At 37.2% G+C, this 15,822-nt stretch overlaps 1 protein-coding gene across 1 annotated transcript; it reads right to left on the reverse strand.

The window, feature by feature from the left end:
- Positions 1–11,346: 11,346 nt before the first annotated feature.
- LOC140169661 (small ribosomal subunit protein eS25-like) lies at positions 11,347–15,734 on the reverse strand. The gene is made up of 4 exons (XM_072192947.1): positions 15,658–15,734; positions 13,638–13,727; positions 12,912–13,095; positions 11,347–11,919 (listed from the first exon to the last, which is right to left on the reverse strand). Exons 1-4 carry the CDS (start codon positions 15,658–15,660, stop codon positions 11,825–11,827), a joined length of 372 nt encoding a protein of 123 aa, XP_072049048.1. The 5' UTR covers positions 15,661–15,734; the 3' UTR covers positions 11,347–11,824.
- Positions 15,735–15,822: the final 88 nt, after the last annotated feature.

Genomic DNA, 15,822 nt, shown 5'->3' on the forward strand with positions numbered 1-15,822 from the left:
TTAGGCAAAAAAAAAAAAGAAGGTTTGTCTCAAAGATCACGAGAAATTTAAAAACAAATGCGAAATGCGATTTTTTTTTTTCTTTTTATTCCGACTTTTTTTCATGGTATTTTGAAAAAAAAAGTCTGATTTTCGCCGATTTTTTCTGGAAAAAACTATAAAAAAAAAATTTTTGAAATAAAAAAAATTTCCGCATTTGTTTTTTGTCAAATCGTGGGATTTTACAAACACGCGCGCAAGCTTTGAGACGGAACTTGTTTTTTTTTTTTTTTTTTGCCTTATGTTTTGTAAATAATGGGTATACTCAGCTCAGCTGTGCTCATAAGAATATTATTAGCGGTTCCTGAAGATTCTGCTGAGCCATTCTGAGATGAAAATCATACAAATGACTGTATAGCAGGATATATTATTGGTATCAATATCAGCATGGGCTTTACAAGTACCTAGGGAGCCAAGCCATTTGAAGTGACATGGCATGTTATAAAAGGTTGGCCTGTGGAGGTCAAAATTTGACCTTTGACCTTTTTGCTTATAACTCAAGAACCATAAGTCACAGGTAGGTCAAACTGTACTTTTTCTGAATCCTTAATGACCAGAGGAATACTTTGGTCGGGTGTAAAAAAAGATTCAAGCAATTTTGAAATTTGACCCCAAGTAACATTTGACCCCATGCTGGGACCCCCTGTAGAGGATTGATTTAGTTGGCCACCCAGAAGTTATTGGCCATGACCCATAGAAAACCCCTAAATAGGCCAAAATGTTATAACTCAACATGTCACTTGCTAGCAAAATATGGGATTTGGCTCCCCAAGTAGTCCACAGTTGTAAAATTATCTGCAAAAATTGTGAAATGTCAACCTTACAGAAATTTCCTGCTGTACACTATAATACAGTATCATTTTTCATCATACTGGTGCATGAAGCAGAGTTTTCTACATTGGACATTGCCAGTTGAAATATATACTCCCTGTATGGAAAATATGACCTTAATCTCCCACACAGGGAGTATGAATTTCAAATAGGGTTACCTGAATGGGTGATTCCGTTTGCAACCTACATTCCCTGTGTGGGAGATTAAGGTCATGACTTCCATAGGGGGTGTATGGATTTCGACTGCAATTGCCCAATATGCATACCTCTATCAGTACTTTAAACTACAAGGAACGAATTCAATGTTATCCCTTGTCATGGTGTCTTCCATCTGCACGTCCAGAAATGAAACAGGACATAGCTCAAATAACTATTATCGAGCACATGATATTTCACACATACTGTTGCTATCTTTAATTCTCGGACACAACCTGTACAATTTAAAAGCAAAAATTGTGTACACAAGAATTCCACATGCATAATACATTGCAAATCATGCACAGCAAGGCAGCTGGTCGCTATGGTCTATGCTTCTGTGAAGTACGCATATGCATTTGGTGTAACGTTCAGTACATACACTTTTGTCCGAAAAATAAAAATAACAATGGTTGTTTTATATGATATGTCTATCCAGAATAGTGGGTATCAATGGAAATGTATATTTTATATTTTATGTGAATAAAAAAGGTTGTTTTGGGACAACCAAAAATATTATTGTGTCACAATGTTTAATGAAGTATATCATCATATTTTTGACAGGTATTATTTAATGCAGTATGCGATGCCATCACATTGAGTTTTGACCAGTATATAGTATGTTGGTTTTTGCATTCATATTCCCATCTATTTTCTGATCTCCACTTGACTTTAATCTTCTCCTCAATGTATTGCTGCTCGAATGTTGCCCCTAATTATCCCTCCAGCAAAAATCCATGCAAGGCAGTGAGTGAACCATGATCCTTTGGGGTGCAATTGGCACTTACCAATACCATTCAGTGATCCCATCGAAAGTGTAAAAAATTTAAAATTGTGTATAAATTGCCAAAGTGAAGGCAAAGTAATTCAAATTGTTGTGATAGTTTCGATTATGAAAAATTTGGCAAAAAAAAATAAAGAGAAAAACCACGAGTATTGACAAACTTGAAGCCCCATTCGTGGTAGATTCGAAATGAAAAATTTGGCAAACAAAATAAATAAAGAGAAAAACACCAGTATTGACAAACTTGAAGCCCCATTCGTAGTAGTTTCGAAATGAAAAATTTGGCCAAAAAAAATTAATTAAGAGAAAAACACCAGTATTGACAAACTTGAAGCCCCATTCGTGGTAGTTTCGAAATGAAAAATTTGGCAAAAAAAAAATAAATAAGAAAAACACCAGTATTGACAAACGTGAAGCCCCATTCGTGGTAGTTTCGAAATGAAAAATTTGGCCAAAAAAAATAAATCAGAAAAACACCAGTATTGTAAAACTTGAAGCCCCATTCGTGGTAGTTTCGAAATGAAAAATTTGGCAAAAAAAAATAAATCAGAAAAACACCAGTATTGACAAACTTGAAGCCCCATTCGTGGTAGTTTCAAAATGAAAAATTTGGCAAAAAAATATATAAGAAAATCACAAGTATTGACAAACTTGAAGCCCCATTCGTGATAGTTTCGAAATGAAAAATTTGGCAAATAAAGAGAAAAACACCAGTATTGACAAACTTGAAGCCCCATTCGTGGCAGTTTCGAAATGAAAAATTTGGCAAAAAAAAATAAAGAGAAAAACACCAGTATTGACAAACTTGAAGCCACATTCGTGGTAGTTCTGAAATGAAAAATTTGGCAAACAAAATAAATAAAGAGAAAAACACCAGTATTGACAAACTTGAAGCCCCATTCGTGGCAGTATCGAAATGAAAAATTTGGCAAAAAAAAATAAATAAAGAGAAAAACACCAGTATTGACAAACTTGAAGCCCCATTCGTGGTAGTTTCAAAATGAAAAATTTGGCCAAAAAAATAAATAAAGAGAAAAACACCAGTAGTGACAAACTTGAAGCCCCATTCGTGGTAGTTTCGAAATGAAAAATTTGGCAAAAAAAATAAATAAAGAGAAAAACACCAGTATTGACAAACTTGAAGCCCCATTTGTGGTTGTTTCGAAATGAAAAATTTGGCAACAAAAAAAAAAATAAAGAGAAAAACACCAGTATTGACAAACTTGAAGCCCCATTTGTGGTAGTTAATTTATCTGCTCATCTTATTTTGTCTTTAAGGAGGTACTACACCCCTGGCCAATTTTTTGCCTATTTTTGCAATTTTCTCAAAAATTATAACACATTGGTGACAAGTAAGATATGTATATTATAGGGGCAAGGACTACAACTACTGTACTGAAAATTCAGCAACTCAAAGCAAGTAGTTATTGATTTATTGATCAAATAGTGGTTTTCCTCATTTTTGACTGTAACTCCACAACTGTTGTCTGTGCTGAAATAAAATTTCCAGTGCAGTAGTTGCAGTCCTTGCCCCTATAATATACATATCTTACTTGTCCCCAATGTGCTATAATTTTTGAGAAAAATGCAAAAATAGGCACAAAATTGGGCAGGGGTGTAGTACCCCCTTAATACATGGCTTTTGTCTTAACCACTAACAGACAGGTTATGAAAGCACATTTATGGCACTAACAGAGGTGCCAAAATCTGAATTTTGATGATTTTTAATTACAATTCTGATGAGCAAATCACTTACAGGAGTATTTTATGGTCCTAGCATCCTTGTTTTCAGGTTTTGCATTTTGAGTTAATGCAAATTTAATACTATAAATGCAATACAAATTTGACAATATCTTTGCTTAACAAAATAATCTGCAAGAAATGTTTTACACATTTTGTAGCCAGATGTTTCCAGTTTTATCTCACCTTTTTTTGAGAAAATTGGGGGATGAGGCTGTGGATCACGAAATGCCCCTTTAATATGCCTTCAACAGGACCATATCAAAATGAATTAATCAGCAGAGCAGAAGATATCATAGTGCACTGATATACAAAGCTTATTAACAGTAAATGGGGCATTGATAAACTACTTCCTAACAGCAGTAGATTGGCATTGATAAACTACTTGCTATTAGCAGTGGATTGGCATTGATAAACTACTTGCTATCAACAGTAGATGGGCATTGATAAACTACTTGCTATCAGCAGTAGATTGGCATTGATAAACTACTTGCTATCAGAAGTAGATAGGGCATTGATAAACTACTTGCTATCAACAGTAGATGGGCATTGATAAACTACTTGCTATCAACAGTAAATGGGGCATTGATAAACTACTTGCTATCAACAGTAAATGGGGCATTGATAAACTACTTGCTATCAACAGTAGATTGGCATTGATAAACTACTTCCTATCAGCAGTAGATTGGCATTGATAAACTACTTGCTATCAACAGTAGATGGGCATTGATAAACTACTTGCTATCAACAGTAAATGGGGCATTGATAAACTACTTGCTATCAACAGTAAATGGGGCATTGATAAACTACTTGCTATCAACAGTAGATTGGCATTGATAAACTACTTCCTATCAGCAGTAGATTGGCATTGATAAACTACTTCCTATCAACAGTAAATGGGGCGTTGATAAACTACTTCCTATCAACAGTAAATGGGGCATTGATAAACTACTTGCTATCAGCAGTAGATGGGCATTGATAAACTACTTCCTATCAACAGTATATTGGCATTGATAAACTACTTGCTATTAGCAGTGGATTGGCATTGATAAACTACTTCCTATCAACAGTAAATGGGGCATTGATAAACTACTTGCTATCAACAGTAGATTGGCATTGATAAACTACTTCCTATCAGCAGTAGATTGGCATTGATAAACTACTTGCTATCAACAATAAATGGGGCGTTGATAAACTACTTCCTATCAACAGTAAATGGGGCATTGATAAACTACTTGCTATCAGCAGTAGATGGGCATTGATAAACTACTTGCTATCAGCAGTAGATGGGCATTGATAAACTACTTCCTATCAACAGTAGATTGGCATTGATAAACTACTTGCTATTAGCAGTGGATGGGCATTGATAAACTACTTGCTATTAACAGTAGATTGGCATTGATAAACTACTTGCTATTAGCAGTGGATGGGCATTGATAAACTACTTGCTATTAACAGTAGATTGGCATTGATAAACTACTTGCTGTCAGCAGTAGATGGGCATTGATAAACTACTTCCTATCAACAGTAGATTGGCATTGATAAACTACTTGCTATTAGCAGTGGATGGGCATTGATAAACTACTTGCTATTAACAGTAGATTGGCATTGATAAACTACTTGCTATTAGCAGTGGATGGGCATTGATAAACTACTTGCTATTAACAGTAGATTGGCATTAATAAACTACTTGCTATCAGAAGTAGATAGGGCATTGATAAACTACTTGCTATTAGCTGAGCATTGAGACTACATGCTATCAGCAATATATGGGCATTGATAAACTACTTGATATCAGCAGTAGATGGGGCATTGATAAACTGCTTGCTATCAGCAGTAGATGGGGCATTGATAAACTACTTCCTATCAACAGTAGATGGGCATTGATAGGCTATCAGCAGTAGTAGATGAGGTATAGGTAAACTACGTGCTATTAGCAGTATTGGGCATTGATACTTGCTATCAGCAGTAGATTGGGCATTTAAAAACTACTGACTATTAGCAGTAGATATACTGTGGCATTCACCATGTTCACTACATGATATCAGCAGTAGATGGGTATTGACAAACTACCTGATAAACTACATATCAACAGTAGATAAGCATTGAAAAGGTACTTTGGGGTACATAACAATTGACATTGATAAACTACTCGCTATCAGCAGTAGATTGGGAATTGATAAACTACTTCCTATCAACAGTAGATTGCCATTGATAAACTACTTGCTATTAGCAGTAGATTGGCATTGATAAACTACTTCCTATCAACAGTGGATTGGCATTGATAAACTACCTGCTATCAGCAGGAGATGGGACATTGATAAATTACTTGATATCAGCAGATGGGCATTGATAAACTACTTGCTATCAACAGTAGATTGGCATTGATAAACTACTTGCTATCAACAGTATATGGGGCATAGATAAACTACGTGTTATCAGCAGCAGATTGTGCATTGATAAAATACTAGTCTTGCTATCAGCAGTAGATGGGGCATTGATAACCTACTTGCTATCAGCTCATAGTGCAGTTTTGTCCACGGTCCTCCCATAGAACTGCCTGTTACCGGCAGTAGATGGACATTGATAAACTACTTGCTATTAGCAGTGGATGGGCATTGATAAACTACTTCCTATTAACAGTAGATTGGCATTGATAAACTACTTGCTATCAGAAGTAGATAGGGCATTGATAAACTACTTGCTATCAGCTGAGCATTGAGACTACTTGCTATCAGCAATATATGGGTATTGATAACTACTTGCTGTCAGCAGTAGATTGGCATTGATAAACTACTTGCTATCAGAAGTAGATAGGGCATCGATAAACTACTTGCTATCAGCTGAGCCTTGAGCATTGAGAGTACTTGTTAGTAGCAATATATGGGCATTGATAAACAATTTGATATCAGCAGTAGACGGGAGGGGCATTGAGAATCTACTTGCTGTGAGCAGTAGGTGGGGCATTGATAAACTGCTCGCTATCAGCAGTAGATAAGGTATTGAAAGCCTACTTACTATCAGCAGTAGATAGGCATTGATAAAATACTTGCTATCAGAAGTAGATAGGCATTGATAAACTACTTGCTATCAGCAGTAGATGGGGCATTGATAAAATACTTCCTATCAGAAGTAGATAGGGCATTGATAAACTACTTGCTATCAGCAGTAGATGGGCATTGATAAAATACTTTCTACCAGCAGTAGATAGGGTATTGATAACTACTTGTTATCAGCAGTAGATAGGCATTGATAAAATACTTGCTATCAGAAGTAGATAGGGCATTGATAAACTACTTTATATCAGCAGTAGATGGGCATTGATAGACTACCCAGCAAACACTAAACGTTTTCGACATCATTAGCAAAAGGTTATAAAAGGTTGTCAGAAAACGTTTAAATGTCGGGTTATATAAAGGGTAGGCCTATATTAAAGGATCTGGAATAATGAGCGTTTCGACAGTATTTTTTGTGGGACATGAGAGCACATCAGACATATCGAATTGCATTCTGAATACGAAGAATGTCTTTCTGATATCAAATAATTTTCATATCTTTGAACAAGTTCATTTGGATTGTTAGATTTCACTGTTGACATATTTCTTTTTGTACAAATCCAATAAAAATGAAGATGTTAGACTCACATTTTAGTGACGTTTCACCACTACACTAGTGGTTTCATCAGACTGGCAACTCATCACATCTGACAAGCACTTACATCGGAGAAACCGGCCGTCCTTTCGGCGTTCGCCTCAAAGAACACCAAAAAGAGGTGGAGAAATTTGAAACTAAGCCCTACACACGAGCCAGCCGCAAGTCATCAATTACAGACATTCACAAGTCAGCTATCACCGATCACGTTGCCTCGACAAACCATTCCATCAATTGGGAGGACTCAAAAGTCATCGATAGAGAAGCTGACAAGACCACCAGATGGCTGAAAGAAGCCATCTGGATTCGCCGAAAAGGAAAAGACACTCTAAACAAGGACGAGGGGGCCTACTCACTCAATAACATCTTTGACCAACTCATCACGCCCTAGTATAGCGGTTCCTGTTGCCTATAAAAGGAAGCAGTCAGATGTGATGAGTTGCCATGCCAGTCTGATGAAACCACTAGTGTAGTGGTGAAACGTCACTAAAATGTGAGTCTAACATCTTCATTTTTATTGGATTTGTACAAAAAGAAATATGTCAACAGTGAAATAATTTTCATTTTTTGAAATTCACGGTATAATACAAATTTTATGACAAATTATAAAAATTTGATATTTTTCACATTTTTGATATATAACAGTCCTCGAAGTTAATTTTATAAATCTAATGATATATTCTTAAAGTGTATGTAGCTGGGAGGAAAAGCCGACGATCAATTGAAAATTTTGACCTTTTATATTGAAGATATGGATTTTTTCCCAAAAAGACCTACATTTTTTGGTGTTTTGGAAAAAAAATCCATATCTTCAATACGAAAGGTCACAATTTTCAATTAATCGTCGGCTTTTCATCCCACCTACATACACGTTAAGTGTAAATCGTCAGATTCATAAAGTTTCCTTCGAGTACTGTTAAATATAAAAAATATCAATTTTTAATAATTTGCCATAAAATGTGTATTACATTGCGAATTTCAAAAAAATCAAAATTATTTGATATCATCAGGACATTCTTCGTATTCAGAATGCAATTCGATATGTCTGATGTGCTCTAATGTCCCACAATAAATACTGTCCAAACGTCGTTCATACCCCTTCCTTAAGAGTATAAAACGTTTTCATAACCTTAAAAAACATTTTTGATAATCTACTGCTCAGCAAACAAAAATGTTTTACAGAAAACGTTTAAATGTCGGGTTATATAAAGGGTATAAAAACGTTTTAATAACATTCCAAAAACATTCTTGAAAACTTGATACAAAACATTCTAAACAGAATGTTATTTTGGGGTTGAAAAAAAATATTTGGCGAAAAATGTTTGCCCAAAATATTTTCAATAACGTTTTAAAAACGTTTTCATGACCTTTATATAACCCAACATTTAAATGTTATTAAAATGTTTTGAAAAAACATTTTAAGAACATTTCTGTGTTTGCTGGGTTCAAATATTTTAACATCATGTTATTTTTAGTATTGACACAATATTTGGCAAAAATGTTTGCAAAAATAGGGTACAATAACATTTTGTGAAAACATTTAAAAATATTGTTGTAGTGTGTTTTCATACAAAACGTTTTAAAACGTTATCATGACCTTTATATAACCCAACATTTTAATGTTATTAAAACGTTTTTACCTAAACCAAAAGCCAAAATATAACTTATCTAAAACGTTTTTAAAAATCAGCTCATAGTGCAGTTTTGTCCACGGTCCTCCCATAGAACTGCATGTTAAATGGCCAAAATAACCAGGATTTATTTCACCTTACCTTGTTATTTCAACTTAAAATGGACAGTAACTCTTCCCGGCAGTTATTACTAATATTATTTCAACATTTTCAACACTTTGCCCCGGTGTCCCCTACCTGATATCAGCGGTATTAAAGGTGGGCATCGATGAACTACTTGCAATCAGCAGTAGACAGGGAATGATCAAAGATACTCAATTTCACCAATAGATTTAGCATTGACAAACTACTTGGGGCTATATAACAATTGACATTGATAAACTACTCGCTATCAGCAGTAGATGGGGCATTGATAAACTACTTGATATCAGCAGTAGATGGGACATTGATAAACTACTCGCTATCAGCAGTAGATGGGGCATTGATAAATTACTTGCTACATGTATCAGCAGTGGATAGGGCATTGAGACACATATGGGGGAGACCGGGGTAAAGTGAACCACGGGGAAAAATGAAAGACCCCCATTAACTCTTTATATGCTGCCTTCAATCTCTAAACTCATGTATTCAGAACACGGCATGGATCCAGCTCCAGCATTGTTTGTGATACTATCGGCAGTGGGTGGGGCATTGATCAACTACATGTACTTGCTATATCAGCAGTAAATGGGGCATTGATGAAGTACTTACTGTCAGCAGTAGATGGGCATTGATTAACTACCTGCTATCAGCAGTTTGATAAACAATTCGATACGTCTGAGGTGCTCTCATGTCCCACAAAAAATACTGTCGAAACGCCATAAACACTCATTCTAGATCCCTTAAGATTACTCAACCAAGAAAACAGCATTAGCATGTTGAGGGCCCAATGCAACAAAAGCTGATCTCCATTGGCACCCCTGGGTAATGTAATTCATTCTCACAATTGCAATATTGCATGTATACACAACATTGCCCCGGGGGGAGGGGGGTATAATGGTAATAAGCCATTGTTGCACTGAGCCCTTAAAGTGATGACATTTCCCAGTCCATCTGCCTTTAAAATATAATAACAAGGGTTCACAACTAGGCCACATGTCACAGGGGAAGTTGCCCAAAGTTGTCAAAATTCTCCAAAAATGGCTGAAATTTTGCAACATTTTTTAATGTTACGTAATGTTCCCCAAAGCTACGTAAGATTGTCATTATCTGTTTGTGCTGCATTTGAAAATTTGATGAAATCCGCGCCCACTTTACGCAGCTTGCGTGGGAGGTGAAGTACTTTTGAGTAATTTTGAAAACTTTTGAGCATCTTTTCAGCAATTTTGCGAAACTTTGAATAACTTTACGCGATTTTGAGAAACTTTAACCCTAACACCCAAAAATCTTACAAAATCTTAAGATGAAAAAATCTGCGCATGCATGAATCCCAGGGTCTGCGATGGCGCAATCACTCTAAGTGTTATATCGCATGCGGAGTTGCTGGCGGGCAGCAATAACCCGTGTAGCTACCGGTCCGTGATCGTGTGCTTGGCATGCGAGGGTCAAAGGTTCGAATCCCGGGGTGCCAAGTCAAAATTCTTCTTCTCCTTGACTTTTTCGGATCTTCTTTGACTTCCGATCCCAAAAAGCAGGGTCCAGTGTTAGGGTTAACTAAGATGTATTTTTCCAGATTAGAGCCTACCCTAACCCTAACACCCAAAAATCTTACGATGAAAAAATCTGCGCATGCATGAATCCCAGGGTCTGCGATGACGCAATCACCCTAATTGTTATATGCGCACGGAGTTGCTGGCCGGGTAGCAATAACCTGTGTAGCTACCGTCCGTGATCGTGTGCTTGGCATGCGAGGGTCAAAGGTTCGAATCCCGGGGGTGCCAAGTCAAAAATTCTTCTTCTCCTTGACTTTTTCGGATCTTCTTTGACTTCCGATCCCAAAAAGCAGGGTCCAGTGTTAGGGTTAAAGCAAGTTCCCCTGTGACATGGGGCCCACAACTATAAAGCCGTAAGTCACTATGACCAGCTCTCACAAAATGAGCATCAAGTTAGCTCTTTGCTTTGGCCTTCAAAAATCAATATTTCTTCCACAATGTCTTTTGTTTTCTATTGAATTTTTTCATGATTAATGAACTGTAACTGTATCTTCTACAGGCATGAGAATGATCATGAAAAAACCTGAAAAGTTTGAAAAAGCATGTGAAATGAGGCTAAAAAGGCCAAAAACAAGCTGAAATTCAAAGAAAGTGCGGAAATTCGGACCACAAAAAAGCAGGAAATCCTGCAAAAGCAGTCAAATTCTCATGCCTGCTACTACAGTGTCCTGGCGACTTTATGCTCATTTTGTGGGAGCAGGTGATTGTGAGTTTAGGCTTTCTGGGTCTCAACCTTCGATATATCGTACAACAAAAAATATTGAAGACACTAACAAACAAGAGCTGTGTTGACAAAATGTGTATTACATTTTATTGACCACCATGATCAACAGAAATTTTACAAAACTGGGATACGGACAAGCCGTTGTTATGATGGAAAATATTTGACAAGCACGCAACTGATACGTTGCATTATTATGTATGTCAGTAAAAACTGCACAAATAATGTTGTTGCAAGTTCTTCAGTTACATTGCTTCATGCTTGTGAATTATCGAGTCAAATAATCTTTGTACCAGAGTTTAAATCAGACAATTTTGGGAAATATGCGAGTCAGTCCAGATGGTTTTTGTGGGTAAAATTTGATAAGCATGTAATTATTATGTGCTTTCAGCACTGAAACTGCACAAATGTTGTTGCAAGTTTTTCAATTACGTGTTGCAAGCTCTTCAGTTACATGATTCATGCTTTGTACCGGAGTTCAGATCTGATAATTTTGGGAAATGTGAAATTCAGTCTGGTTTCTTTGAGTAGAGATATTGTTCTATTTGGCGTCTTTGGCCTCCTCCTCTTCGGGTCCCTTTGTTGCACGAGTGTAGATCACCTGGGAATGATGCTTGATAATTTGCTTGATCAGACCTGGATATGGGAACAAAGTAGAGAACAACATGGGTTATAATGCCTTTGATACTCTTAGCATGAAGAAATTATACAGGGGGAAACTACACCTCAAATGTGTTGCTGTGAGTTTGGTAGTCTCTGTATGTGGGAGAGCGTTCAGATTGTGCCACTAAGCAATTTTTGGCACATTCATGGGGCACCTTTTAAATAAAACGCTCTAAATAGGCTAGGAAAACAGTACGGAAACCCTTGCATATATGCAAATTTCCCTGCTCGCTGCGGTCGCAATAATGTAAACCATATAAGTTTGTAAATTGGGATCCCCCAAAATAGCTTGTGCAAGGAGGATTAAAGATTTTTTGGCAGGTCGAGGGGAGGGGAGAAGGTAAGCATTTTAGCACGCTGTGTTTAAATTTTACCCCTCCCTAATTAATTATTGCACAGCCCTAAACAATACTAAGGACTAGCAAATTATATATTTACAGGAAATTAATAAACATGAAATTGTTGTTAAAAATAGGCCTACGTTGATTAAGTATTGGTCAAAACCCTGGGCCTGAATTTGATACATGTATACGGACTCGGACTCGACTACGACACTGGTAGTGAATGGAGACATTCAACATGCATTGAATTAACCATAGGATATGACCGTCAACATTAATTAAATTTTCTAACAATTAACATATGGACAATCCCATCGAAATTTAGTGTGCACCATTTTATAATAATTTCAAAAAGTTTTGAACGGGTCCACCATTTGTTATCAACCATGTTTTTTACGTCAAATTAGTTAGAATGGTTAGCGATTTTTTTGAACATTTTTACGGCTCCCTGAAAATGTATACAAATATTTTATGTATTAAAACATGAATAAAAGCTATTTTTTTCATCAAACATTTCTTATCCTTCACTTATTCACAATTATGGCCTATTTTTCACTTGACTAAAATTTTGCACTTGGGGTTCCATTAGAGTCTTCATTTACTCTGTCCACATCATAGGCCTACCTTTCCTGCGGAGTTCTTCCAGGGCGAATCTAGCAAGTGATCCACGGATCTTGAGTCTTTCTGATACCACTGATGGGGTAATCAGCTTGTAACTGGGAACTTCTTTGTACAGTTTGTCATAGGTGGCCTTGTCAAACAACACCAAGTTGTTGAGCTTGTCACGGACTTTTCCCTTGGACCACTTCTGTGCTCGGTGAAAAAGACAAAAGTGAAATCAACTTGGTAAGTAAATAAATAAATAAATGTAGATATTTATATAGCGCTTTATGCCGTAAACAGCCTCAAAGCGCTTTACATTTATTCTGCCATTATTAGAATATGTCGTAACCATATGGCGCAGGGTTCATCAGTACAATGACTATGAGTATGACTGCCTATAACAGCTTCCCATTGCACCTGGGTGGGGTGAAGCAAGCGAGACAAAGCGCCTTGCTCAAGGGCGCAACACGGTGGCGGGACAGGGACTCGAACCCACACACGTAAAGCAAGCTCTCAGATTATGAGTCCAAGGTCGTAACCACTGAGCCACCGTGCCCTCAGTAACACAGAATACACAACTTCTGGCATGCAATGCGCAAAATTGCGCATGAAATGTTTAGGAGAAGTTAGAGGAAATTTGTGGATTTATTTAGCAATAGCAAATTATTCTGCACTTCTAGAATTACCAGAAATTCCAACAAAAAATGAACAGGATTTTGTCGTGTAGCTACTGTAAATTATTCTTACCTTCTTCTTGGCCTTTCCTCCACCAGATGACTTGGCGGTCTTCTGTGGTTTCCCACCTTTGTCCTTCCCCTTTTGCTGTTGCTTGGGTGGCTGCAAAAGGAAATTTAGAATTATCGTTGAGAACTAGGCAAAATTACATGCATGTTTATAAGCTTGCAAATTATTTGCTTCAAAATCAGGTTTTAGATTTTGTTTTCAGAAAATTTGTGGTTGAAAAAAATATGGAACTGTACAACATGTTGATTAGCAGGGCATGAAAAAATGTTTATTTCCCTGGAAGCAAGCGAGCAGGAAATATATCAAATTTCCCACTATACTGTTATGTTATGTACAAAAAAGAAAAATTTCCCTCCAAACACTAAAAATGTCCTGAGGGGGCACCCCCACGACGTAGGCCGTAGCGTCATAGGAGTACGTCCCCCCGCCCCATCAATTTGAACATTTAGAAAATCAAATAGGAAAATGGCCACCCCCAGTCAGTCATTCAGCATCTATCATTATTTAGCAAAAATCTGCTAGCGCTATGCATGATAGGATAGGAATAGGAAAGGTCCAAATTTGCTTCTTCCCCCGACTGACATAGTCGGCACAGAACGAGAATCTAGCTATCCCAGCATCCACAGCATGAGCCCATTCAATTATACGCAAACCATGCCTGGGTTAAACATGTTCACTCACTGCTGGCAAAAGTCTAGTGCCGTACTATTACGCTGACTTTCGTATTCGGCGAGGAGGACGATTTCGACCTCCTGGTTTGTTTACAAACAGAGAGGTAGACAAAAAACCGTTCCGCTTGTCCAAACACTCAAGTATCAGAAGGATGGTCCACAATAGCATGATTCACGTAACCTAGGCTGAATAGGGATTAAAAAGCTGTCACGTAGAACCATGTGCTTCTATTGTCCAATTTGCCATCAAGATTTCATATAGAAATATAACCCAGCATGCAGTTAAAAAGGCCCAGCGAGTTTTAAGTATCGTCAAAAGAAATCTTTGGAGTTGCCCAGAAAAGGTGAAGACAACCGCCTACTTGACGCTTGTTCGTCCCCACTTGGAGTATGGTACAGCTGCATGGTGTCCTTACAAGAAGTTAAATAAATCTGCTTTGGAAAGAGTCCAACGCCAGGCTGCGAGATTCTGCAAGAGGGACTACACCAGAGAACCTGGGTCTATGACCAAGATTTTGCATGAACTCAACTGGAACACATTGGAAGAAAGAAGAACAGGGAAACGGCTCACAACCTTTTACAGTCAAGATGGTCAACAAGCTCATTGATGTTCAGATGGATGAGTATTTAACCCCAAATACCAGGCTTACCAGAGGGCACCAACTCAAGTTTAAAGAGACATCAACCAGGCTAAATAGTTACAAGAACTCCTTCTTTCCAGGCACTACCAAGATGTGGAATAGTTTGCCCGCATCTGTTGTCAATTCTGCGAGTTTAGGGACCTTCAAGAGTAATGTTATGGAGCATATCACAGGAAGTAGGAGTCAAAATTAATTTAAGTCCTCCATGCGGCGAAAGGTCAACGTTGGTTTAGATGTGTTGCAGCAGCTCACCGTTACCGACGAAACCACATTGAGATTGAGATTGAGTTCAGACCCAGTACACGATCATGTCAGAAATTAATATTTTGTTCTGGGTCTGATTATTCGGACTAGCAAAAGTCGCCGAATTCGTCAAGTATACACTCTCTGGTTTTTACTCTAGTATAACTATAAGCTAACGATTTTCATCTACCGGAACCTTGGCAATTGGGACATAAATATTCTCACATTACATCGGTACAGAATTTTGCAGCTAAGCCTAATAATCATCACGTTGCATTCAATAAATGTGTGGTTGGACATGTTGGAGGACCAGGGTTGTGCAGCGTTTAGCAGCAAAATTCCTTTTTTTCGGGAAGGTTAAGGGATATGTATAACCAAAACAACATTCGGCATCTACATTTAGTTAAAAATGTTGTATGTATATTGTTCAAAAGAGGCATTTATTTTAGAGCTCCATGTGACTCTCACCATTTTGCGTTGATACACCAGACTAAAAGGTCAAATCCTTGTCGAGCAACTCGGAAACCCGTTTCTTTTATTTTAATCTTTTCAGTCTAAATTAGTATAACAGATAGTTTCGTTTCATTTTCTTTATCTATTAAATATTTTTATTACTTAATTACAGGTTAATTA

The sequence above is a fragment of the Amphiura filiformis genome, chromosome 14 (assembly GCF_039555335.1).
Source record: "Amphiura filiformis chromosome 14, Afil_fr2py, whole genome shotgun sequence".
NCBI classification, from domain to species: domain Eukaryota; kingdom Metazoa; phylum Echinodermata; class Ophiuroidea; order Amphilepidida; family Amphiuridae; genus Amphiura; species Amphiura filiformis.